General features: G+C 49.6%; 1 protein-coding gene across 1 annotated transcript in view; it reads left to right on the top strand.

The window, feature by feature from the left end:
- Positions 1-26,973, top strand: part of LOC141918843 (uncharacterized) — a 120,413-nt gene extending 93,440 nt beyond the window's left edge. Inside the window, exon 7 of the mRNA XM_074813691.1 lies at positions 26,617-26,973. Within this exon, the coding sequence (XP_074669792.1) occupies positions 26,617-26,732 (116 nt within the window). The 3' untranslated portion in view covers positions 26,733-26,973. The remainder of the gene's footprint in view (positions 1-26,616) is intronic.
- Positions 26,974-27,612: the final 639 nt, after the last annotated feature.

The raw sequence follows: 27,612 nt of genomic DNA, 5'->3' as shown, positions 1-27,612 counted from the left end.
TAACTTCTTCCAGTGTGTTTGTGCATAGGACTAATTATCCAGGATTGCCGAGAGCCTGACTCCCCTTGTGTGTGCTGCTCTGCTGGGCTGCAACCCGGAGAGCCGAGCAAGCGTGAGCACCCTGCACCTTCCACAGTTATTTTGGCACTTGCTTGCCCTGGATTTTTTCCCAAACTCAGAGCAGTATTTTTCAGAGCTGAGCTCATGCAGTGGTTGTTTACCTGTTGTTAAGGACAGCGAGGCAGGCTTTCCAGCCTCTCCTTGCAAGCCAAGGGCTGGAAACTTCCTTTATCCAGAGATAAGAGCGGAAATTCTCATCTAATCCCAGGGCTCCAGAGGCTGAGTCTCTGAGAAAATGCTCTGCCTTGCAAAGACCTGGGAGAAAACTCAAGGAACCAGGCGATGCTGCCCTTGCTGCAGAGGAGAGAGGCACCGCAGTGTCCCTGCACGCCAGCCTGGAAAGGTGAAGCGAGAGAGGAATGGGCAGCAAAGCCCAGCCAGGCTGGGCAGGGGAGGGGAAAACCTCTCTCCTGAGAGAAAACTAGGTGAGGGAGTATGCCTGTAAATGTGTCAGGGGGAAATGTTGTGGAAGGAAAGGTATGGTTAAATGAAAAGAAAATATTGGCACAACAATAAATGACTCTGAATAAACTTAGCCTGAAAACTAGAAGAAATTTCCGAACCGTTACACCAGTTGGGTCTTTGCAAAAGCCTTTTGAAAGCAGCAACAGGGAAAAAAGTCTATCGACTTGAAGATGGCTCTTGACAAGCATTATGATGGGACATATGTTGATATAATTACTGGGGCCAGGACTTAATGGCTCTGGGAGCATCTTCCAGGTTTCATTCATCTCATTTCTCAAAAATTGTTGCAGCATTTTCAGCTCCCAGTTCACCAGACAGAGGTGATAGCCACTAGGAATATTTATCTATGCCTCATTCTTATTGGCAAAAACCAGGAATAAGGTCATGGAGTTTTTTCTCCCAAGACATGTTCCTCTTTTCTGCATTCTCAGCAGAACAGGAGGACACTTGTCCTCCATCAGCTCTGAGGAGGTGACAAACCTCTGGAGAACCTGTTCCACAGTGCCCACGCTGCGCAGGTCCCGTCTCCGGGGCACACACAGCGGGTCCGGCCAGCGACGGGGCCACAGTGTGGCCTCACCCCAGGCTCAGCCCGGCCAACGGTCCCTTCAAAGCCACCCGCAGCCCCACGAGATGGCCATGACCTTCCCAGCACCACTGGCCACCTCTGGCCATCACTGACGTTTTGTGCCCTTCAGCCCGCATGATGCAGCAGATAACTTGGATAACAGCGGATAACTGGGGTTTCAGCGACGGCGGTCGGTTACGGCTGTTAACCCCTGGGTCTGCTTGCAAAGCCCCAGAGAAAATCCCAACATACAAATCCAACTGCAAATCCGCGTGATTCACTGGCTACTGGTGCCAAATGATTTTGTTTTACCATTTCTGCACAAAGCATCAGTGTATCAGGCACCAGCGATGTTTATCATCTCATATTGTACAAACAATATTTGGCAGCTGTTTGCCCCAAGAAACGCACTAATCAAAGCCACAGCTCGGCACAGCACTTAGGCGTGTGCTGGACTCCAAGCCTGCACCCAATTCCCTTCCTTGCCAGAGAGGGGAGCGGCAGACGTGAGTCTGACTGTGCTTCACGTGGGTTTTTGCTGAAAAATCGCTCCTGTTGGGTCAAGGTTGGCGGCAGCGACAGTGTTAGCTAATCAAGTGAAAGCTGGAGCAGCAGACCTGGGGTGGTTTTGTTGGAGGTCACTCCCCTCCAAGATGCCCTCCCTCCTCAGGGACCTTTATTTCAGCTGCAAAGGCCAAGGGGGAGAGATATAGTCCTTCCCTGGCTCACCCCTGTCCCTGACATGCCCCTGCGCTTCCTCCCCACCCGTGCTTGCTTCTTGCCACGTTTACCACATATATATCTTAGTACATACAGGTTTACAAACGCACTGAATCTGTGCAGATACCTATACCCATACACACACACACACACACTACACATCTGTTTATATAAAAGACTTGTTTCTACCCAGGCCAGCTGCTTCCGTGCTCGCTACGAGCATTTGGGTGACAACATTTTTCCCCGTGGACCGGAGCCCTGCGAGGTGCTGGAAGCAGTTAGGCAGTGTCGCTACGCAAAACTCCAAGGAGAGAAATTATTTTTAATCTGTTTTAATGACTGATCATTGAGTGATATGTCTCTGCCGTGAAGCTTCAGAATTTATAGTTATTCTAAAAGAAGTGATTGAGATATCTATTTTGCCTGTGGATTTGATGGTCCCTATAAATGGCTGTTACAGCACTGAGTCCATCACCCTTCACTGGGCACTGCCTGAGACAGCCTCTAGTGAGGCACCTTGTCAAAGCTTCAAAAGCTTCACTACTTTATATCCACAATCCCCTTCTCCCTTCTTATTGCTGTGTGCAAAAATTCAAAAAGATTCGGAGCAGTAAACCCTTGTAATAGTGGAATTCAGATTTAAAGGCAAAATCATTGCAAGGATGTTGATAACCATTTCCAGGCTGGGGGCTGGGGGTGACATCTCCCTGCAAAAGCCAACCCAGGCTGGCCGGGTATGGCGACGCGCAGGCAAGGCACTGCACAACCCAGATTTCTCTCTTTTGGCAACATTTCCCCCATGAGGAGGATCCTGGCTTTGACAGTGAGCCCGGCCGGGGTGTTGGGCCCGTGATTGTGCCGTGCTGTGCCGGCTGGGCACAGATGTCCCCAGGGTTGCAGACCCCGACTGCAGCCTGCTCCGCTGTGGTAAAACCACGGTGTAAAACACGGCTAAAGAAAGCGTTTGAAAAGTCTGGAAAGCAAAAAATGCTTTAAATTCTATTCTTGCCCCAGAGTGACAGCAAACACGGTTGATTTAGGCGGAGGAGACCTGAGGACCGCAGGCTGTGGCTGTGCAGCACAGTCCGGGGATGATGGGAGGGTGCTGCTGGTGGGGTGCAGGCAGCACCCATGGGTGCAGACGCGTGTGTGGAGGTTTGAGGGGCCAGCTTGGGGCTGGGGGTGCATCCACGGGACCCCATCTTCGTGCTGCCCGCCCTGCCCCTGGCCAGGCTGCTCCAGGCGGGCACGTCCTCATCCCTGCGGACGCCGAGATGCCGAGCGCTCCACGGGCTTCCCAGGCGCCTTTGCGGTTTATCAATTCCCATTCCCACTCTCTCCTCTCTTCGGTTTGCCTGTTTATCTACAATCTGTCTATTTAAATTCCTTCTAAACAAGATGGGAATATCTTTATGCCTGTTTGTAAGAATATTCTGCATCCATCTGTTATTTACATCATTCATTTTCCTGAGGTGTCTCCAACAAATCCTGGCTGGATGCTCTGTATGTGTTATTAATAAAACAGCTGTAAAAATATTAACTGCACGGCCTAATTGTCAGCCCTGATTAGGAGCCAAATTTATCCCCGAACGGATGCTGAGACACAGAATGTGGCTGTTATCCAGATCTGACCCTTGCAGCTCGCTCTTCGCTTTGCTCTTTGAACACTTCAATTGCAGAGCTGCAGAGAAAGCCCTCGCCCTCACCCTGTTGCATTCCTCTTTGTTTCTGGGTGCGGAGTCACCAGTGCTCATTTTATTCTTTTAATTTGCCACTTCCACCTTGCTGTAGTACAGTACGACTAGCGACGTTTAACCTCCACATCATTTCATCTGGGCTGAAATAGCAGCTCTCCAGCAGCGTGTTACTTTAAAAATTAGCCCGTGTAAACTGGGAGCACCGTGTGTTTTCTCCCTGTGTGGAGGAACAGAAACGCATTTTCATAGCCTGGCTCTGAAAGTTCAAATCCCTATTGAAGGGCCTCAGCTTCTCCGCAGGGAAAACTGGGGGGTGCTGCATGAAAAGTCAGTTTTGCTGATCTTTTTGGGGAGCTTCACCTTTGGGGAGCACCCGAGTGCTCCTGGGACATGGGGAGCAAAACCTTGGACTTTTCTAACATTTTTTCAGTGTAAAAGGATGCTTCTCCCTGCCCTCCCCTGCCTCTGTGCTGGCTGAATCTGTCACAGTTTGCTGGAAAAACCTAAAAATACACCCTGTTGTCAGAAATACCAGGGTTTTATCCTTAAAGGGCTGTGCCATGCACCTGGGAGACAAACCAGAGCTTGGCAAACACAGCTCTGGAGAGGTTTGCGCAGAGCGAGGGAGCCCCGAAGGGTGTCGTTAACCTGGCCCTGGGTTCAGCCCCTCACTTCGGGGTCGCTCGCTCCAGGATTTCCCACATCGCCCCCAAAAGCAACTGCCAGGCTGGCTCTCAGCTCTGGGAAATGCAGGCTGACATAAGAATCTGCAGAATCTCAGTTAAAAGTGCCTGGTGGAGTTTTAACTGCTCGGCTGCTTCAGAAATAGTCGTCCAGTGCGGGTTTAAAGGAGCACGAAGTTTGCTGAGCTCTGTTGAAATGAGTTTGCTCTTGCCAGCACCCAGTTTGGAGCCTCCCTCTTTGCAGAGCAGCACGTGAAAGCCACGGCAGGACGAGCAGAGATGTAAAACCATTGCTCCATCCGCTCAGGCTGATGGTATTTAGTTCACTGGGCAGTTCTCCTAAAGCAGGAACATTCTTTTTAGTGGAAAATACCAGGATTTAACCCATGATAACTCTTTTAATTAATTTTTAGCCTGAGTACTCTTTCAACAGGTGTCTTTTTATTTCATCCTGTGGTCAAAACTTTGTCCCTGTTTTAGCTGGTTCCTCCACCTTTTGAAGGGCGACCTTTGGTAAGAGTTGAACCGCTCCAGTATCTTCTCATTTTGCAGAGACATGAGGAGATTGAGGAAAAATGTGAGTGCAGTGCCAACACGAGTGCAATACCTTGTGCTGATGTTTGCTGGGCTCTTTCACAACAGCGGGGTTGTGCAAACCTCGTGGAGTGTCCCCCCGGGTGCCAGAGGACCTGAGGACAACACGGGTCCCTCACCAGGAAAAGCAGCATCCCCTTTGCAAAGCTGGTTTCAAATCTGAAACACTTTTGAAAGCAATGTGCTCACCAGGATTTTGTAAGAAAAGAGTCTTTTTTTTTTAGTCCAAGATCTGCGGAGATTCAAGATATTCTGCTTTATTTGGGAGCGTTAACTTTTCCTGAGTGGAATTTGAAAGACCACTGAAATTTTGCTAAATTTGGGGCTGCTGAGATGAAGAGCCATTCCCTGCGTTTTAGTCTGAGTTGTGCTCTCCCAGGAGCTGTAGTCTGAAGATGAGTGTTTGTGGCATTTTTTATGTTACCATGGGGATTGCTATAGTAACAATTCTCCTAACCCTTCATTTATTAATTTACTTTGTTATAAAAGTAAAGGTAAACCAAATATCCAAAGAAACAATAGCTTTAAAGAGATTTCGCCGCTCCCGCGATCCATGTTTAATGTTCCAGCGAAAGGGCCTTGAGTTTGTGTTTAAAGGACAACATTTGCAGATAATTTAATACAGTCAAAGGAATGAGATTCCACAAGGTTTCCTTTGAGACTGGAAAACAACAGCTGATCTATGTCATAACACATTACAGCGCGCGGCAGTTTAGCATCCCTCGGCAGAAGGGAGCTCCAGCCTTCCCCTGCCCGCTGCGGAGGGAGCCAGGGGATGGAAATCTCCAAATCCTCCTTTCTGCCGGGGGATGCCGGCGAGGGGGTAGCACCTCCGAGCAGCAGCCGGGTTTCCACGCGGCACAGCCGGCAGCGGGGTGGGATGGCAGCCTCTCCCCCCCCCATCGCTCTGCCTCGCCCCAGTCCCGGGGGTGTGGGGGAAAGGAAACCTGCCCATTGTAGGGGAAAACGCAGGCAGAGACACAAAGGAAAGCCAGAAAGTATTAAATATGTTTAAATGCTTGTTTTATTTTACAAGGTGCAAATATTACACTTTGCAGTTACGTAGTAAATACCAGATTACTAGGTAATTATGCTTAAACATTACCAAGTACTGTACCTGCAAAAATAATTGCTATATTAAGGGCAGTTATTCAGTCCCTTGATAACCCTATAGTTTAACGGTTAGAAACAAGTATATCATTTATTCTCCTCACATAAAAGCTACCGACCATTCAGGTATTGCATATGATCAATAGAGGGTTTTAATGGAAGTGCTGCTGATCTAACCTAATAACCAGAGTATCATAAAAGGCAATAAGCAGCTTAAACCAACATGTGAAGCACAGTCTATATAGCAAGAGCGGGAGCTGTTCCAGGGCCCCAAAGGGTCTTCAAATCACTTTATTTTTATGGGGTAAACGTAACCACGTCAAAAACCAAACTTGACATTTTAAAGTGGTTTAGAACTCACTGTAAAACCCTACTCCGGGCACAAGCTTTCTTTACAAGGTCTCAGCCCTGCAGCTATTGTTGTGTCTCTGTAGTTCAGCTTTCCTGGGTTTATTTTCCTTGAGTGGGTTGTTGTGTTCTTATTTTTTTTAAAGTAAAAATTTTATTGATGTGACTTTTTTTTAAAGAAAAAAACATTTTCCTCTTTTTTTTTTTTTTGCTTTTTTAAGTAAAAATTTTATTGATGTGCCTTTTGTTAAAGAAAAAAACATTTTCCTCTTTTTGATTCCATGTTGTGTACTGGGTCTCTTTGAAAGACAGCTCGGCCGTGCCGTGGCAGCCGCCTCCTTAACACACAGAGCTGCATTTTCATCCCAACAGGCCAAATTAAAGGCTGAAGCTGTGAATATAAAACCTGGGATTTCTAAAGCAGGTCAGGCAGTTTGGTAGCCAACTGCCATTGCCTTTCGGCCACTTCTCCACCCCGTAGGTCCCTCTGCAAACCTCCGGGAGAGGCTCTGCCGGCCGCGGATGGGTGAGGGTGGTGGGTCCAGGTGCACGGAGGGGTGACCCTGCAGCGGGACCCTCCCTTGACCTGCCCTTCCCTTCCCTGCACGTGCGTGGTGTCACTAAGCGCACGGTGCTGCGCCCAAAAGAGGTCTAAAAAAAGAAAGAAAAAAAAAAAAGAAAGGAGCCAGTCTACTAAAAGGTGAACTTTGCATTTCTGCCAGCACAGCAAAGGAGGCTTTCCAGCTTGATTTGTGTAATAAAGCTTTTTCTGCAGCTCTGGTGAAAGCACAGTGCGTCCGTCCGTGCTCTAAAACATGTGTCTGTGCCAGCAAGGGGAAGCCCCAAATAAATTTGATTCCCTGTAGGATAAAACCGGGGTGCTTAAATAAATCTGGGATGAAAACTGAGCAAGGATAGAACTCTCAGCAGAGTACTGATAACCCACGTGGATTTTAATTATGCAAATCAACCTGACCAGTTTCTGTAATCAGAAGTGGGAAGGAAATGGAAGTGACATCACGGTTCCACGTGCCGCCTGCGAAGCAGCCAGCGAGGCTGTGCCTATGGACTTATCAACACATTATAAGCACTATATAAATACAGCGTGGAAAGCAGACAACCCTTCCCAGATGCCAAGGCACCTTCCTCCGTGTGCTGGTGAGGCATTTCCTTTGCCCTTCCAGCCCTTGGTGAGGAGCTGCTCTCTAGTCTCTCGGATGTGGCAGCTTCTCCTCCTCCTCCTGGCATCATGGATGAACCCCAACTCTTGACTGGGGAAGCACTGAGCCCTTACCAGATTTAGGAACTTTTTTTTTGAAAAAATCCTTACCAAACTGGGCGTGAAGTTCCCCTCACATGTGCTTGGTGATGCGAGACTTCACCTTCAGCCCGGAGGCCAGAGGTGCCTTTGCTTGGGCGCACCGGGGCAGGGCCATGCTGGTCAGTCACAGAATCCCAGAATCATCTCAGTTGGAAAAGCCCTTGAAGCTCCTCCAGTCCAACCATGAACCTCACCCTGACCATTCCCAACTCCACCAGATCCCTCAGCGCTGGGTCAACCCGACTCTTCAACCCCTCCAGGGATGGGGACTCCCCCCCTGCCCTGGGCAGCCCATTCCAACGCCCAACAACCCCTTCTGCAAAGAAATCCTTCCTAAGAGCCAGTCTGACCCTGCCCTGGCGCAGCTTGAGGCCATTCCCTCTTGGCCTGGCGCTGGTTCCTTGGCTCAAGAGACTCATCCCCCCTCTCTGCAACCTCCTCCAATCATCCAGTTTAACTATCTGCGACCTTATTTTCAAGTCCCTCGTTCTCGCCTTGCCCAGGGGTGAGGAGCCCATGGGTGGGTCCCGTGGGGGAAGCCCAGTACGTTGGATCCGCGAACACCGCTGGGATGATACTCGCAGCCCAGACGCAGCTTTAGGGCTCTGTGGGAGGACCTGAAGTATGTCCACGTGCTGCTGGGTCCACACCAGTGTCCTCCCGTGGGAAGACCACCTCAGGGGGTGGGGAATCCAGGCGGGTGACAGCACCCTTCTTGGCTGCGCCGAACCAGCCCCGCCGCTCGGTGCGAGTGACGCGATGTAGATAGAGTTATGCATAAAGCGAGCGCAAGGAAATCTGTCTCTTTGTGAGGGAGAAAATGTCATTCTCTACTTAGTGCTGCTTTGCATATTCTTTTGTAAACATGAAACTGTTGTTGGCAGCAAAAATTGCTTTTCTGTGAAAGTTACAGGGTCACAGCGCAGGTGGAACAGCACAGAGGGGACAAGCAAGGTTAGCTGGGCTCATCTGCAGCGTCAGGCTGGGTGCTGCTCGGTCCTTGCATCACCCGGGTGTCAAACACGGAGCTGAGCCCTCCAGCCATCGGGGCTGGATCAGAGCCGGGTGCTTGGCGTGGGCGCAGCCCCTGCGTCTCCAAATGTTGGAGGGTTGCGTTCCTCCGAGGGGATGCCAAAGGGTGCCCTGGGGAGGTGGAGGCGCGGCGGGCTCGGACCTTCTCTCAGCTCTGCTCCTCTCCCATGGCACACGCTCTGCCCCCTGTGCTGCTGCTCCGCACCCCCGGCACCCCTCCATCAGCGAGACCACAGCCCGCCCTTCACTGAGCACCTCTGGGGCGAGCACCCTCAGCACCAACAGTGTCCAAAAAGGTGGCCGGTGCTGTGCCAAAGCACAAGATAATGACAAAAATTGATAAAGACCCACAGTGGGGTGGCCGCAGGAGGTGACCAAGGAGCTGGCTCCAGGGGGGCTGCTGCCCGTCCACCGCCTCCCGCCCCACTGAAAGGCTGCTTCGCCGAGCAGAAGTGGCTAACAAATCTCCATATGGCAGCCGGCTTGTGTTGGCGGCCCCAAATCGAGTTAGGATGAGTAAGTGGAATTATATTTCATTGTTATTTTTAATATTTGAAATTTAGCCTATATTGGAGGCACAGTATTGCTCGGTTTGTGAAGTATACATAAAATAGCAGCTAGTGACATGATCTCCATTTCAGAGGAGTCCAGATAAACGTCACAAGGAGAAACATGTTCCAGAAAGGATTTTTTTTTGAGTTTTCAGTGTCTTTAATACAGATTGAAATGTTGTAAATCCAAGGTAGCAAATTCTATTAGTATCTCATTTGCAAGAGTCTTAACTGTGAAGAATGAATGGGATTATTTTGAAGGGAAGTGAAAGGTTTATGTGCTGTAGCGCCAAACTGGAGGGAAATCCAAGCATCCTGATGGATGCAGCCCACCACAGTCCCCCCACTGAGCACCTCATTCCGCAGTGAGAAGGATTTATCATAGAATCACAGACTGGTTTGTGTTGGGAGGGACCTTTAAAGGCCATCTAGTCCAACCCCCTGCCACGGGCAGGGACACCTTCCACTGGATCAGGTTGCTCAGAGCCCCGTCCAACCTGGCCTTGAACCCTTCCAGGGAGGGGGCATCTACCACCTCTCTGGGCAACCCTCATTGTAAAAAATTTCTTCCTCATAGCTAGTCTGAATCACCCTTCTTTTAGTTTAAAATCATCACCTCTTGTCCTGTCAAGGACTAAAAAGTCTGTCCCTGTCTTGCTTATAAGCTCCCTTTAAGTATTGAAAGGAGATTTAGGGGCTTCATCACCTTTGGACTGATCTCTGCTGGCAGACCTGCTCCCAGACCAAATGTCCCTGATGGTTGCAGGGTGGTTTGGGTGCCCCATGCCCAGGGTTTCTCCGTGGGAGCCGTGGCCGGTGCCAGAGCAGAGCCCTGTCAGTGGTGAGCGTGGACAAGCTGGGAGCCAAGCCACAGCCTCGATTAAAGAGGACTGAGGAATAGGAATCACATGGTGCCTTTGGAAACTTTGCTCCTTGTCTACAGAAATGGTTTACAGCTCTTTCAGGTTATAAGACATTTTCTGTCCTACTTAGAATTGGGGCAGATTTCCAAAAATGTTTGGGTATTAAAAGACGCGGTGAAGCTCTCACCCGGTCCTTCAGGAACAGCTAAACATTGACACCTGTGACAGTGAGCAGCCTAGTTTCCAACCATGTATCAGGTGCCTGACAAGAAGATTTACTTTTAAAGGAGTCGTCCCCACGTGTCGCGGTGCCGAGCAGATCAGCCCCCAAGCCCCAGATCACAGAATCACAGAATCATCCAGGTTGGAAAAGCCCTTGAAGCTCCTCCAGTCCAACCATGAACCTCACACTGACCGTTCTCAACTCCACCAGATCCCTCAGTGCTGGGTCAACCCGACTCTTCAACCCCTCCAGGGATGGGGACTCCCCCCCTGCCCTGGGCAGCCCATTCCAACGCCCAACAACCCCTTCTGCAAAGAAATCCTTCCTAAGAGCCAGTCTGACCCTGCCCTGGCGCAGCTTGAGGACATTCCCTCTTGGCCTGGCGCTGGTTCCTTGGCTCAAGAGACTCATCCCCCCTCTCTGCACCCTCCTTTCAGGGAGTTGGAGAGGGCCATGAGGTCTCCCCTCAGCCTCCTCTTCTCCACACTAAACCCCCCCAGTTCCCTCAGATCCTCAGGAGGTATTTTGGCACCTCCAAAGCCAATGGCTTTGGCCATGAGTGTTTGTGCAGCCCGAACGTGCGTGTCCAGTGTCAGTGGAGGGGAGGAAGGCTCGGAGCAGCCACGCTGTGTGGTGGCTCAGCGCTGTGCTCGGTTGCTCTGCTGGGCTTGCAGGCGCTGTCCCACCGATGCTGCCGAGCCTCGCGGGGAGGACTTTGCAGAAATCTTCCTGAAAGTCGCCCCTCCCTTGGGGAGACGCTGGCCAACCTTTCACAGGGGAGCGGCTGGGGATCTTGCGCCTTGCCCTTGGGAGGTCAGTGAAGGTGCAACGCACAGCAAAGCTCCCCTTGTCCCCTGGGATAAGGCTGAGCACATTTAAGCCACAGTGGCTTAGTCCACGCGAACAGGAGCGAGGGAAAAAAGAGCGTGCGACCAGGTTTTGTAAGGGTACCGGCGCCACGTGGTCAGGGAAAGGGAACAAAATGGGAAAGGAAAAAACACACCCCAAGGTGGTCGGGGCCGAGGTGTCCTCAGCCACCCCCTTGCAAAATGTTTTCTCAGAACTTCTGAAAAAACTCCATTAGCTCTCTCTGCTTGAAGGTGACATTTATTTTCAATTCTCCCCACAATATGATGATGAAATTACATGAACTTTAAATCAAACTTTAGTGCGACAGGATAAATAAGCCTCACAGCTGACTGCACCGAACTGGCGTCAGAACAATCGCGCTGGCGCCGCAATTTTATCATCTTAACAAATGTTTGTTTTCCATTTGCATTTGACAATGGAATTAATAAACTATTTCACCAATTTAAGTTGTATGAAAAGTGTATCCCACGGCTCGGCTCCTGACTCCACTTATCTCATTTATAGAATTTGTAGGCTTTACAGAATGGTGAAATGAGGGACTTTCATTGCATCGTTTCAAACACCTCCGCCTCCAATTTTTGTGGTAATAGTAAGGGCGCTTAACAACAATGGGCCATTGATCTGGTTTGTCTCTTACCTGCCCTGCAGCCACCAGGCAATTGTTAAATGCAAAAGCCACAAAAGCAGATAACAAAATAGACCATTAGTGTATAGGCTTTGGCCACAATGGTTTCAATAATAATTAATATGCAGGATAGCTAGTCGTGTCACACACCATTTCAGACTTGAATTGCATCTGTCAGTCCAAATTCTGACTACACGCGAGGCATCCAGCACCGAATCTAGTTAGACAGCTAACTGAATTAAAACAAAAATCTACAGATGCATGATAAATGCACAGGATGCTATGTCACACATGAATGACTTCTGTGCAGGCCAAATGACAGATGTATTTCCTCGACTCCAGGCCAGACTCCAGCACAAACCACTCTTCATTTATCAATAATTGGGCCTTAATTTCATTTGGCAGTGCTAGAGCAGCATGCTCAGCTTCCTCTCCAATAGACTAACACTAATTAGACTTTTTTTTGGGCATCAATCTTTTTATTTTATCCTCTAATAATCAACCATAAGCATAGCTATATCTTGCCTTTTTCGAGGGACATGGTAGGCTTTACCCATAACTCATTATTAGCAATAATGGAATGGGAATGGGAACCGTTCTATTATTTATGTCTGAGCGAGAGAGCGGCACCGAGGCAGGAGCAGGGGATCATATTCTGCCTATTCACATTGAATCAATGTCTTGATTCGTTTGCCACCTCTTTTGAATAATAAATGTCATGTTCTATTAGTCCTTCTATACCAAAAAGGGGATTTTAGTTAAATAGAGTCTATTTATCAGGGAGATTTTGGGATAGAGTTAAATACAGGCACAGCAATTCGGATGTAAATGTGGCACGCAGCATCCAGGCACTGGGACCATTACGGTTCAATCCTGGAGGCTGCTGAGTGCTTCGGGGTGGTGCTGGGCATCCCAACGCCGCTTGGAAAAAAATCTTCTCCACGGGTAGCAGGCAAGATGGGGTTTCTTACCTTCCCGGGTTGGTGATGGCAAACTGTAAGGTCCGAAAGAAACGGGGCTTCTGTACAATTTTTCCCTGGATCCCACCACGTACATGTACATGTATGTGGGTATATCTATATGCACACACACATATTTATAGGGAAATGAGAGAATGCACACGAGAGCATGCATATGCATAGCGGCGGGGATGGGATAATCGTACAGCTTATTTACCCCGCACGTTATGCCATCAAAGGCTTTATCCCTGCAGAGCTGAGCTTTGCAGCTCAATTCCCTGCAGTTTCAGGCGCAGCGATTGAACTGACCTTGGTTTACATAAGTTTTGATCTTATCACCCGTCTTCCCTCTAAGCTCAGAGACGAGCATGATCTTCCCAAAGCCTTTTTCTGCCTTCAAGTGACAGACTGAAAAGACTGTTCCCATTTGCAGAGGAGACCTGGGCTTTAGGTAAGTGCTAAGCCCTATTGATTTGCTCCAGGGACCGGTGCTGGTCGGCGCCGCTCGCGCTCCCCTCCGTGTTTTCGCGCGGCGCGCTGTGTTTATTGGCACAGACTAAATCAGTGATGTGGTCCTCGGGGCTGATTGCTATGCCCAGATGATCTGTTGGAGTTTGCTGCATGATCCAATCTATGGCATAATTGAAGAGGATGAGGAACAAAATTCATCCTTGTTTCACCCCAGTAACTACGCCAAATTCAACAGAGAGCTCTCCATATGGTCCAACACAAGTTAGGTAATGTGTATATTATGCCATAATAAATGAAGTCTCCTAGGTCTTAGTGGCTAGTTATTATCAAAGATCCTTCCCAGCAATTCATTGTGATTGGAACAGAATGCAGCAACTGGAAAAATGATAAATAGTGCTGCCGTGCAGTTATGATAGCGATGGAAAAATCTGGGCTTGCAGTCTTTTGCTAAATAACAATGTGCCCATATGTGTTCGCTCTCCACTTTTGGAAAAGTCTAACCATTCCGAATTCAAATTCATTTCTTTCCAGGATGAATGCAGATGTATTTCAAGGGCCTCTTCCCAGATAAGCTGTGTAAGTCCTGGGAGGCATCTTATCCCAGAGGGTAAGGAATCTGGGAGCGCCCATTAGCTCTAGTGTAGTTCCAGCAAGGGAGCAAAGGCAGAGCGTGCCTGGGAGTCCTTTTGTGCCGCGTCACCCAAATAAATGCAGTATTTAGACACTTCTTGAAGGTTTCAAGCAGTTCCTAAAACTTTTTTCCAGTCAGGAATTCACTCAGATTCACATCCTCCTTCTCCTTCTTTGTTGCTGCTATTTTCTCGTTATTACTATAATTAAACTTTTGACGTAATAATTAAATTTGCTTTAAAAAAAGGTCAGATAATGGGGCAATATTCCACGGGGGTAGCACAAGTGCCATCAAGGATGTATTTAACTCCATGACTGGACAAAATACCTGTAAAAAGTTGGTTTTCTCTCCAGCTCCATTTCAATGACCCTTTAGTGCATGAAGTAGCCATATATCATATTGCAGTTCTGATAAATTATGGAATTCCTTGTCACTGCTACCCTCTGCAGCAAAGACTTTATTGTCAGTGCGATACCTGCCTTGCTTATTTATTTATTTCGCCTGATGAGAACAATAAGGAGGCTCTTTCCTCCTGGCCCAGGCGCTCCTGGCTGTGACACACGTCTCTGCCAGCGGAGCGGACTTGCATCAGGCAGATACGCAGCTTGAATACCTCATGGAACCACCTCACTGGAGTCTCTTACCCCAAAAGCACCTTCTTCCCTTTCTTTTTTTACAGGTCGTTTTCAAAATAAGGGTATTTTGAACCGTACCTTTGCTGTCTAAAGTAACCCCAGAGAACAAAACACTATTATATTTTAGCCATAAAAGAAAGACCAAGTCTTCACAGAAGTCTACCCCAGCTCAACAGACTGATTACCCAACTCAGTTCCTGATTACCTGAAGATGTGCAGCTCCTCCTTCTGTCCATTTACTCAAGCCTGCCACTTAAAAAAGATTTATTAATAGGGTTTCAGTGCCACTGGGCCCTTAACATTTCTTTTTGCCTATAAACTAATTTTATTGTTTTACTATAGTGAGGAAAATTGCTGCATTCGCCTTGGAATGAAAAGTATGACCCTATTAAAGACAAATAGCTGATTAACAAAATAAGGTTTTAAAAAAATACTCTTTTTGGAGTAAATAAGTTGCTAAGCTTAGTATTATGGAGCTTTTTACTCTCCTTCTTGCATCTTCACGTCCAACTTCTTGCCCTAAAACTCTGGGAAACAGCTCAGGCGGGGAGATGTTCACTCTCCACGCCATCCCCAGGTGGGAAGATGTGCCAGAGAGCTCAAGTCCTGCTCAGACCTGGAAAACGGAGCCCGGTAGCTCGTGGCAAAGGACCCTGCTGCAAAAATGCAATTTTCCCATGGGTGGTCAAAGAGCAGAAGACACCCAACACGCTCTGCAGGCTGAACCCCCAGGGACGTCATACCCACGTGCTTAGCCCAAGGATGCTGGGATCAAGGGTGTCTCTGCGGAGAGCGGGGCCAGGCGAGCAGGTTGGGTGGCACGCAGGGGGCAGAGCCCGTGGCCCCGGCACCCAGCAAGGAGGGACTTGCCCCGTGGGAGCATCCCCCAGAGCACCCACCGCACCTTCCCCATCGCTGCCCCCACTTATCGATCCCTTCCTCGTTCCCAGACTTTTCTGGTCTGTTACCATGGCAATCCCTTGCCTCAATAGGGTCCTTGTGAACTTGTTTACCATCCCAATTATAACATTTTCAAATCCAGGCTGATTATGACAGCTCTGTGTCGCCCATCTGTGCCTGATCCGATCAGCACTTCCACAACAATGCATTGGCAGGTCACCACCGCCCTGCAGCACGCGCTCCCCACGCTCGCCGAGCGCTTCTCCGCAGCCGGAAAGCAGCAAATTTAGATGCTTGAGGGGAAAGTGGAGGTTTCTCTGCTCGACGCCCGGCCTGCGAAGCAGACCGAGAGGGCAGAGGCACGTCGAGAGGGAATTCGCCACGTTGGTACCTCCCAAATTTCCTTTAAAGAAAGTAAAATGTAAAAAGGAACTTTTCTGTGGAGTTTGGGATGGCGTCCTTGCTGGTGTCCTCATGGAGGGGAGCTGCCAGCCCCCACCAACGATGCCTGGAGATGAGGGGCGGGGGGTGCCCCAGCCCCGGAGCCGGGGAGCAGGGGGGTGCAGGACCCCTGGGGCACCCAGTGCCTGTGGGTGCTTTGGGTAAAGCCTTTTTTCCTCCTGTCTGGTCCAGATGGACACATCTGTGGTTGGGGGGGGAGCAAGGGCAGGATTTAATTCTTCTGAGACCAGACCCGAGGGCGCGGGTGGTGAGGGGACACCTGGGGACACAGCTTGTGCTGCCAGGTAAAGGAATTCTGACCCCCTGAAAATGGTCAAACAGTGAAGGTGCTGCTATAATCTCAGTAAGTCCTGCAGGTGCAATCAAACTCCCTCTATAATAATTACAGTGCACCTACTCCTTTTCTCCATGTAGAGCTCATACGAGGCAGCCTGATATTAGCAGATAGTAATTGTTGACAGTGTTCAGGTGGGTACAAGAAAATTGATTTTTTACAGAGCTTGGGTTTCAGTAATAGAAGTATTCCCAGGCTCTGCTTGGGAAATCCTGGACCTCCTCGGCCACGGCGTCGGCACGAGGGGACTGTGTCTGTCACGGAGAAGGTGGGTCTGATCCTGTGCTGCCCTGCGGAGGGCAAGATGTTGGTGCACTTATCCCAAGGGTCTATTTGGCCACAGGGCTGAATATTAAAAAAGAATAAGATACAGACATGGAGAAAAAAAGCAAAACTGTATTCCTTTTTCTTTGCTTCTTTTTATGACTAGTGCTCAAAAACTGGTGTGGTTTCACATCCTTTGGAAAGAAACCATTTTTTCTAGTAAAAATGCAATTTGACCAAGGCATTGGACATCACACAGCCAAGGAAAGGTTCAAGGGTTAGGTAGTGTCTTGTACAGTTGACAAAAACCAGACCAGCTTTGAGACACACAAGCCCTTCTGCAAACCCTGCATAGTCACAGCTAAATTTCATAAGGAAAATGTGTTAATTTAACGAAGAGGACAGGAAAAGGTATGAGAAAGCAGAGGCTTTAACATATCTGCCAAAGAATAGATTGCAATGGATCTCTCAGTCCTGCAGGCAGGAAGGTAGCATGTGGTGCTTCCACGGTAGAAGCTGCAGCCAAATAATTTCAGGCTAGAGATAAGCAGGTTTTGGTACAAATTTTCAACAGGGATGAAAATTTGGCCATTGGAAGCATCTCGCAAGAACTATAATAGAAAGCCTGTCCCTTCAAGTCTTAAAATCAAGACAGATATCCTTCTGAAAGAGCTCCTCTAGCTCAGCAGCAGGACTGTGCTGGATGCAGCTATTCTGGGGCTGAGATTAAATTAAAGGATGATAATGGTCCCTTGTCTCTGAATCTGTAAAAGAAAAGTACACTTAAAAAAAAAATATGTGCTGGTGTCACTTGTGCCAACTTGTGACTCAACTGCAACATGCGCATATTTCTCACAGTTCGGGATTTTTCCAAATAACTCCATGTTCTCAATGGGTTCATTATGAGGCTCTGAAAGAGCATTGTTAGCATCAGCCCAGGACGGAGCCTCCGCGCCCTCCGCTTCCGTCCCCTCCCCGAGCCCCGGCCGGCCCAGGGAACGCTGCTTCCACTGGGTTTTCCCGATGAAGATAAAGCAAATCTGTCTGTCAGCATGCGTCTGATTAAGTATTTTCTTACTGTGCTTAAAAAAATAAAAGGGCCTTTGGTGGATAACTGGAAAAGTACAATGGTGCAGATGTCCCGGAGAAGTTCCTGAGACACCATATAAAAACAATATTTCCCTGGAAAAGAACAAAACAAAACACAACAGGAATTCGTGGTCCCTCAATGAAAACATTATAATCTTCCACAAGTATCACATTAACTGTCTGAACACTTTCTTCACGTCTAGGGATGCTTCCCTCTAAAGGCATCACTTTCCCATGCACCGAGGAAGCGCTTCCCATCCCGCTGGATTTTCACATGGAAGAGCGTTATCCTCTGCCTTTTCACAAGCGTGCTTTGTGGAAAGAGCAGTGAAAACAGCCCCCGGTCGCTCGGGGAGCGGGCGGTGGAAGGGCAGAGCCCTGCTCCTTCGGCTCGGGCGGGCAGCCCGGCTCCGCGTCTCCTCGGTGGGCGCCTCAGCGCCGGGGGCTTGGCAATCGCCTGCCCTGAGCTGCAGAGAACGGCACAGTTTTCCAGTGATGCACAATATTGGTATAATTTTGATCAACCAAACGAACTTCGGTTTCAGAATGAATAATAAATCACAGGGGTTTTTGCTTTTATTGAAAGCTAATTCCCAGCATCTAAGCTGGCTTTCTGGGGAGGTATAAATGGGTTGTAGCTCTGCACCAAGCGTGTGCTGCTGGCCTGGGTTTTGCTCTCCGGGAAGGGAGGCTCCTGCTCCCACCCAGCAGGTACCCCCGGCTTTCCCAGGGGTCTCAGCTCCGTGTCCAGCCCTGCCCGGGCTGGGGGGGCACAGCCGAGAGCCTGGCACAGGGATGTTTCCCTCCCCACGCCTGGAACGGAGCATGAATTTATTCTCTCAGTACAAACATCACAGGAGATTATAGGCTTGAACAGGCTTCCAAAGCACCATTTCTCTCTCTTTTTTTTCTCATCTCATTTTCATCCCATTTCTGTTTCTCTGATTCCAATTTCAAATTCTGGAACAGCAATCGAGAGAGTTTTGCTTATGAGCAGCAGCAAAAGCTACCAGTAACTTAATGAGCGGACAGCACTGGCATGCAAACAGCCAAGTAGCAGCTTTTGAGCAGCATATCTCCAGCCTCCTCCTGCCCACGGTCAGGCCGCCTCTCCTCGCGTTGGAAGGGAGAGTTCCCAGCCTCGGCCGCATCTGCCCGCCCCGCATGGCTGCACTGCGCGCTACCATGTGGCCGTGGGGACCTGCTTCTCTTGCAATCCATTTGCAACACTAGAAAAATGATGGGTTTTGGGGTGGTTGGGTGGGGTTTTTTTCAGATCCATTTGCTGTTTTTGTTTGCCATTAAATCCTAACTTAATTTCAGATGTGCCTGTGGCAGACAATTTTAGTTAAACGCCGCCTTGACTGCCAGAATACTTCTACCGTACTTTGTTTTTTAATCCCACTAAGCTGAGAACATCTTTCACTTAGTTTGGAGAGACACAGCTGAAAAAAAAAAAAAGAGCACAGAAGGCCCGTTTTTAAAAATGGATGTGTCTGTGCAGCAGGGACAGGGCTCTGCCTCTTTTACTTGTGTCGGTAGCGCCCGACTGCTGCGAGCCCACGGCAGAGGAGGACACAGAGGAGACTTCCATCCTAACATCCCCTTCCCCTGGGGTGCTTTAGTGACCTTCATCCTGCCTAGACGTTACCTCTGCAGAAATCCTCATTGTATTCATGGTTCCCTGAACCGCAGGGAGGCTCCTGGGGGTCTTCCCCTGGCTCAGCCACGGCTCATCACAACCCTCACGTGCTGGGTTTTACACCCAGCAAAGCTTGGGCAAAGGAAGGGTCAAGCCCTAAGCCTGTGCCTCAGCCAGGGAGCTTGCCACCCTGAATTTCTGGCCAAGCCCTGCGTGTTTCTGCAGAGCTGGGTCCTCTCCAGTCACCCACGTGCCACCTGGCCAGCTGCTGCTGCGGTGCCTTCCAGGTGTGGCCACTGTTTTTTTTTTTAAAGCACAGTGTTCTTGATTAATTTTGTATTTTAATAAATATTTACGCCACTATTATTACATAGTGATCTGCTGTATTACGCTAATATTCGAAGTTCTTGGCAAAAAAAAATCTTTTAAATCCCTCCTGGTCCCAAGCTCAGAGAAACGGAAGAAGACCTGGGCTCAGTGTCCCTCCCGAGGGTTTCCTGCACCGCCGTCCAGCCCCACTAACATCTTGTTTCTGCCTCAGTGAGAACAGAAAAAACACCCAAAAGCACTCTTGGCCTGCAGCACGACCAGGGTTTGGGATGCCGGGGTGGGCTGCACGTGGCTGGAGGGCTGCGGTGAGCACGAGCCTCCAGCACGCATGCGGGTTAAAGCTTTATTTGTTGATCAGATGATTCATCTTCCTCGCTGGATCTTTGTTTTTAGATCCAATTTCCAGGGCATTTGAAAAACAAACCAGAATCAGTTTGGTTACCTAAGTTGATTACTGTGCTTGTTATTTAAAACAGAAAACTTCTATTAATACCCGACAGGACGAACGCCTCTATTCCTTCCAAGGGACGCAGCTGTGTCCTCGGGCTCAAACCAAGCCCTCGCTCCTGCTCTGGTTTGTTACTTTTCTGCTCTGCACACAGCAAGTCCTTCCAGCAGAGCAGCTCCCCCCAGCCCGCCACGTCACCCCCCTCTAACCCCACGGCTCCCTCTGACATCTGGCAAGGGCCGTAAATCCCTCCCGGCTCCGCTGGTGGAGGTGGACCCGTCGCTTCCTTAACCACAGCCCCTGCTCTTTGATTACCTTACGCCCGATGCAAATCTTGCCAACGCCGCTACCTTGCCGGTAATCTCTTAATTCTCTTGACTCTCTGGGAAGATGCTGCTGCTGGATTTCAGGCCCGTTCTTCAGCGCGGGGCTTTGCACGCAAGTGTCTTGCTGCACGTCTGGCTTTAGGCCCAGGGCTGGATTTAGTCATACAGTGTTAATTTTAAATTCTTAAAGAAAACTGAGGGTGAAGTGGGGATGGTGGCTGGAGATTTCTGCTTTATTAGTGTCAGGGAGACAGATTCAGCTTTGTGGCACAGCAGAGAAAAACTCAAAGAGAACTGGTTTCGGTGGAATTTCCTCTTCTTCTTGATGGGAAACGGGTCAGGAGCTGAGTTCACCCCATGCCCGCAGAGCGTCCCCGGGGCCACCTGCTCTGCCAGGCCTTCCTCAGCCGGAGCAGAAAGAGACTTTCTGGGTTTTTTTGTGGCAAAGCCTAGTTCTACAAAAATTTCTGCCAAATCCAGGGTTTCCAGAGAGACTGGGAAGTGCTGAGAAAGGGAACTCTGTGCGGTGGGGGGGGACTCAGGGCTGGGTCCGGACATCCCCGCAGCGGGGTAGCTGCCCTCGGAAATCAGTCCCCGGTTCTAGAAAATACTGGCAAGGTGAAACGCCCTCGATCTGTGAAGTTCTACCAATTGCATTTGGGCAGAGCCCTTGCAGCTGACAAGCGGGGGGTGCGAAGGGAAGGCCCCCGCCTCGCCGAGCCCCCCCGCAGCCCGGCCCACGGGCAGGGCAGAGAGCAAGTGTGCGAAGCAAGGACGCGGCTCCAAACCCGTGCTGAGCCGGAGGATTACATAAAGCACCCCATCAGGAAATAGAAACGCCACCATATGACTCATGCAGCCAGCATCTCGCTGGAACTGTGAATTTCTTCTTTTATGAAAGAGTTTCACGAGTTTTCTGGAAATTCATAGTTTCGAGTTTGTGCTCGGGAACGGTGTGCGCAAATATTCACGGACATTTTCCCTGACTGGCAGCTGAATGTTGCCAGGTTGTGTCAATAGAGACCACAGGACAGAACAGGAAAGCAGTGCTGTATTTAATCTGATTTTTTTTCCACGGAAGATGGCTCAGGCTGCTTGCTCTGAGCTGGCCCTGAGCTGCAGACCTGCCTCTGCCACCCCCTGTGCACAGGCAGAGCAGAAGGGCACTGCCCTCAGTTTTCTGCAGAAGCAGGGATTACGCTTTTGAAGGTGATTTTTATTCTGATAGAGAACCTGGGATCAATCACCCCTGCGGGGTGCTGGCGCCCGAAGCCACACCACGGCTGTAGCTACCGGCGGGTCGGCTCCAGCTCGTGGCCCTGGACCTGTGGGACTGGCCCCTGCCCTGCTGCTGGGCCCAGGCCAAGGGCCAAGCTCTTATTCTCCTGATCAATAATTAGCTCTTTAACGCAGAAACTTCCTGTCGCATGAGGAAACACTACTTTGCACAGGCAGAGCCTTTTTTTTTTTTAATCAGGGGATGACTGAAAGACAAATGATCAATAAGAGCAAGGACAGGCTCCCTATGAACCTTGAAATGATTTGTAATAAACCTCGGCTCCCTGGAAATACAGATCATGTGTTCACTGGAGATAACGTATGATTAAGATTGGTACTTTTTTTATACCTCATTTTCAAAGCGTACATACCAGAGTGAGCAATATTCAGGTCTTCATAAAACATGCTTCAGGAAAAAATATCACGGGTCACGTGTCAGCTTTGGTAAATTGATAGAAATGATATGATAGAAACTCCTCCCTGAGAGGCTCCGAAGCGTTTGAATTTGCCTGTTTATTTGTTTTTAACCCGTTAGTGTCTGTGGCAGGGCTGCGTGGGCAGGGGCAGTGCCTGCCTCTGGGCTGGGTCAGTGGGGGAACACACCTGGCCACAGGTCTTGCTCTTTCTCCCTCTGCTAGTTTTCAAATACTATACTTTTGCCTCCAAAATATCACTGCTTCCAGCTCCTAGATTTCTCGGGAGAGGGTGAATAAAGGTGATTTGTTAAAACAGGGACTTAATATTCAACTTTCTGTACCGTTCACCTATTTTTGATGGTTTATTATGATTGAAGGTACAACTCCATTGAGAGCTCAGTGCCTGCTGAAATTTTAAAAAGAATGGGGAAAATTGTATACGGTTATAGAATTTTTGATATGCATGTTAGTTTTAATCTCAGCAACATTATCATAATTTAACAGAGGAGATGTGAAACATTCAGATACAATAGCTGATGTAATTAAATGTAGAAGGGAGTTGCAGGGAAATGACAGGTTTCCATTTTCAGTACAAACACTCTTCCAAAAATTACGGGTGCTCAGCAACAAATATGACACCTATCTAAATTCAGGAAGTACAAAATGTTCATATTCATATTAAAAGAGAATGTGGAATCAGAAATCAGACTGAACTGTGGAAAGGATGTAGTGGTGGAGACCGCGTCAGAAGAGAGGGAGGCACGGCTGACCTTGCCGGCTCCGAGCGGCACCTCCTAGAAAGATTAGAAATATTAGAAATTTTAGAATATTAGTTTTGCTGTGGGAGGTTAAAAGCGGTGCAGTTCTGCCTTTACATCCAATTCACATATTGCAAGTCCTTTTTGTTTTCTAGAGCAGTGCTGACCCTGTGTTTTCCCCTGGGGCTCCTGCCCAAGCTCTGAAGTCTTCCTCCTCCTCCTCCTCCTCCCGCTGCTCCCTGCAGCCCTGTCCGGGGGTCTGGCAGGACGGGGCTGTGGCAGGGTGCTGGGCTTTCGGGAAGGTTGCAGGGATGGAGGGTGTCAGCGCTGAGCCGTACCGCAAGGGAAGGAGAGGGCCGGGAGGCGCTGCGTGGGAGACGGGGCGGAGGCAGATTAGTGGGTGTTCGCTGATTTTATTTGCTTTATGGAATTGCAACAATTGCCTCCATTCAGCAGATGAAGAAATGAGTCACAGAGAAGTCCATGGTTTGCATGTAGCTGTGGAGGACAACTGTGCCACGTCAGGCAGAGGAGGCCTCCCCACCGGCCGGCCTCGACCCCAGCCTCCATCCTCCTCCTCCCCGGGGCCCTTCGCCAGCTCGGTTTCACCCCGATAAATTAAACACAGCGCTGTGAGGGCGTGTGGGGCGAGGGGGCTTCGCCGAGGCGGGAGGCTCTGCAACAGCAGAAGGGACTTGCTTTAATGTCAACTATTCCATTACTGAAAACTAGGGGGAAGAATTACACCGGGCTGGGAGCCGCCGATAAACAGGCAGCTGGCACGGGGAGGGAAATTTCTTTCTTCTATTACCTTGTGCTTCTGCAAGTCACAACTTTGTCAGTCGGTGCCTGGCTGCGGAGTCACAAACCCAACTGCCGACTCCCCGCCTTTGCTGTGTCTGTCTGTGCCGCCAGCAGCACAGCAGCAGGCCAGATGCTCAGCGGGGAGGGACTGGGGGCCTGGCCAGGGACACGGGGGGCTAGTAGCCTTCACCCCGGCTGCGCGGCCCTGCCAGGGCTTGCAGACGGAGGGGGAAACCACAACAGAGGTGTTCACCTTTTCCTGGTAATTCCGAAAGCAGGAGGGGAGCGACGCGGGGCATTGAGTGAGAACTTGGAATGGCTCAGATTAAAACCGAAGCGAAACAGCAGAAACTCCTCGCGCCGGCTGAGGAGCTTGTGGAAATAAAGCGAATGGAGCCGGAGAAAGGTCAGATCGGCGGCTGGCGTAAATCAGCGCCGCAGCCCTGGCATCAAACTCTGGTATAAAATGATGCCAATGTGGACCAACCCTCCCCCAGCTCCACAGCCAGGTACTGGCTGAATTCAGGGAAGTTCAGCTCAAACCCAACTTCCACGATGAACCTGCCCATGTCTAAATGGCCGAAAGCCTATTTCTAAGCACACAAAGATATTATAGAGCACACAAAGATATTATAGAGCACACAAGAATATTATAGTTTCATCCAGCTGTACTGCAAAATTATTCAAAATTAAAGAGTCTCACTTAAAACTGGGATCAAATCTACAGACCCCTGAACAAACTCAGTCACACGCCGGGCAAGCACACGGGAGACGGGAAAGAGCCGGCCCGGTTTGTCCGCACGCAGGACGTGGACAGCGAAGCCCAACCACGGAGGGGATGTTAATTAGTGTTTGGTGGTGTCATTAAAGCAAGGCAGGAGGCAGCGAAGGTGGGCTGGTGTGGGGAGCGCTCCCCGGGGGGGAGGCAGGCTCGCAGTTTCCCAGCTCAGGTTTCCCCCCGCTGCAGAGAGCGTGGCCCTTCCCGGCTCCCATGGCCGCCCGCAGCAGCGCTTTTTGCTCCTGGAAAAAATCCACCGGCTGGGAACGGCTGCCAAAGGCGCGGGGCTGAATGTTACGCAGCCCTCACGTGCTAAACCTGGGAGCGCAACGGGAATCCCTGAGCGGGGCCAGCGCGGGGACACGGCGGGGACGAGGTGGGGATGGCACCCAACCCTGCACCAGCACAGGGGACGGAGGGTCCCGCGGGGAGGCGACACGTGAAGGACAGGTGCCCGCTTCCAGCGTGCACAAGCCCTATAGAAAACAGGCAAATTAAACTTCTTTGCATTGAACGGTATGCAAATCCAGGCTTCTCTGAATATCTTCACGCAGAGAGTTTGCCAGGAAAGTACACAGCTGCATGGTAGTGAAATCCTCTCCGATGACTGGTTAGAAAAACAGGAGATTTGGTGCTGCTTGTAAGACTTCCTCCTCCTCTGATGCAGAGCTCGTTTGCTTGGTAGACAGTTCTCATGATCATTTCAAGCAGAAGGTAGCGATGGCGACTTGGCAAGACCCACACTGAAAATCCGTATTTGGATCATGAATCAGTCCCATAATTTCTGTGTAAAGGAACATTTCAGGAGGATTTATAGCATAGCATGCTAACATCGGATCTGCTTGTCACAGATCGTGTTAAAGGCTACAGATAAAAGGTTTGCAGTTTACAGCCCTGGAAAATTAGAATGAATTCCCTGCTGTGAGCACAGAGCAATGACTAGCAGAAATCTTCCCTCAGACACTAAGTTGGACCAAGAGCCGCAGCTGACTGAGGGCAAAAACAACTCCCAGGAAATGATTATGTACCTGGACATTGCAACCCCAAGCCCACGGGGGAGATGCAGCCCCGCTTGGCACTGCGCCATCGCCCGGGGAGCGGCCCCGGCGCGGCCTCGCCGGGTGGTTAACCCCAACACGAGTCAGGGACTACGATGAGATAGCTGAAAAATGAGTGAATGTATTTGGAAAGGACAGTTTTTCTGTATGCTCCTTTCTTGGCTGAAACTGCGTTTTAAGTCAGGACCTCTGACCTGTAATGAAAATCTCTTCCTAGTTAGCTATTTTTTTTTTCTTATTTAAAATTAAGATCTTATAACATACAAAACTTCTGTTGTTCCATGATGCCGATGTGAATCAACCCTCCCCCAGCTCCACAGCCAGGTACCAGCTGAATTCAGGGAAGTTCAGCTCAAACCCAACTTCCACGATGAACCTGCCCATGTCTAAATGGCCGAAACCCTATTTCTAAGCACACAAAGACATAGAGCACACAAAAGTATTATAGTTTCATCCAACTATACTGCAAAATTATTCAAAATTAAAGAGTCTCACTTAATACTGGGATCAAATCTATGGACCCCTGAGCAAAATCAGTCACACGCTGGGCATGCACATGGAAGACGGGAACTCTGCTTTCAACACACAGTTAGGAAAGACTCGGTGGACTCATTCAGATTTCTTCTGTGAGATTTTAGAATGTTCAAGCTCAAAATGCAAAGTAAAATTTCTAAAACATTGAAACTAATACGTAGAAAAAAATTAAGAAGTTTGCCGAAAAAGCTTCTAAAATGAGAGCACAGAATTTTTCACATAGAAGAGATGTACAAAAGCTCTATGAACATGTTTTCTCTTTTCAAAAGCTGTTTTCTAAATGTCAGTTTTATCGCCTTTTTTTTAAACCATTTATGACCATATGTGTTTTTATGATATTCACAACATGCTTGTGCCACACAAGATGCAAATGTAATTTCCTGTTATAATGGCACAATATGCATAGCAACAAATGAGAAATGAGTGACACAAAATAATGAAAAGTGGCTCTGTGTGTGCGTGTGTGTGCGCCTGGAAGGGTTTTTTTTTTCTCCCTAGAAGGGAATTACCCGGAGCATTGATGGGGGGTTCAGGCTCTTACTCCTGCACAGCCGGTGCCCACATGTGGGGTTTGACCCAAACTCATTCCAAGGTGTCTTTCAACTCTTCAATTAGCAATTAAAGAAACCTCTTCATCACAGATGCCATCTCTTTGTACCAGCAGGAGTTGGATTGTCCACTAATTGCCCTATTACGGTCCTTTCACCAGGTGATGTCCAGAGGATGAGGGTGAAGGACTCTTGTGCAAGAAGGTGGAGGAGCAGGAGTCTCCCAGGAGCTTCAACCCGGGGCTGGTGGGAGCAGCCGACCTTGGAGGAAGATTAATCACACCAGGTTTGTGCATCCCTGCGAGGCGGGCTGAGCTCTTGCAGCGTATGCGGCACTGGGACGCGTGCTCGGAGGTGACAAAGGGGAATGGAGTTAGCGAGGACGGCTGGAGGAAGAGCTAAAATAGCAAGATGACTTGGAATAATTAGTCAAACGCCTTTCACCGGGTCTCAGGAGACAGCTGCTGCCAGCCCAGGGTCTCTGCTTCCTCTGCACAAATGCTGTGGTAAGAGGTGGTGCCACCCGTGACAGGACAACGTGGGGACAGGAAGGGACGAGAAATAAAGGAAGAAAAAGGAGACCAAGAGCAGGGTGAGGAGGGGAAGAGCGAGTCCCCTGCTGAGCCCCCCAGCCCGTGGCACCACTCGCCTCTTGCACAGGGAGTGCTCCAGAGATGGGAGCTCCTCCACCTCTACCATGTCAAAATCCTCATCTCCTCCAGGAATAAAAACGATAATTTTTTACATTAGCAACGCTGCTGTCAGAGCAGTCAGCGGGGGCTTGGGCCAGGGCCACTGTCACCTCAGGGGGCATCCCCCCTCCCAGGCTTGTAACCTCTGGCACCGCAGCCTGTCGTGGAGCCAGCGGGACCAGTAACAGCTGCGTATGTCATCACATCTCGCCGCTGACCTCATCAGAAACGCAGCGTGAGATGCTCCCGGGGGGGCCTAGGACACGCCCCGCTGCGGGGAAACGGGGCGATGGTGCAGCAGCATCGCAGCATCGTGTCGAAATCCCGGCCTGCCCAGGGCATGGCTCCTTCTGCAGGGGGTGCCCGGGTCGTGCCATGGGCACCCCCGTGGTGCTGCACCAGCAGCTTTCTTGCTACTTTTGAAAGAAAAATGAAAAATGTGGAAAAACACGTCATCAGGAAACG

This window comes from Strix aluco, chromosome Z (assembly GCF_031877795.1).
Source record: "Strix aluco isolate bStrAlu1 chromosome Z, bStrAlu1.hap1, whole genome shotgun sequence".
In the NCBI taxonomy this organism is placed as follows: Eukaryota; Metazoa; Chordata; class Aves; order Strigiformes; family Strigidae; genus Strix; species Strix aluco.
The sequence above is the reverse complement of the archived record's forward strand: the minus strand, read 5'-3'. Positions and strand labels throughout refer to the sequence as shown.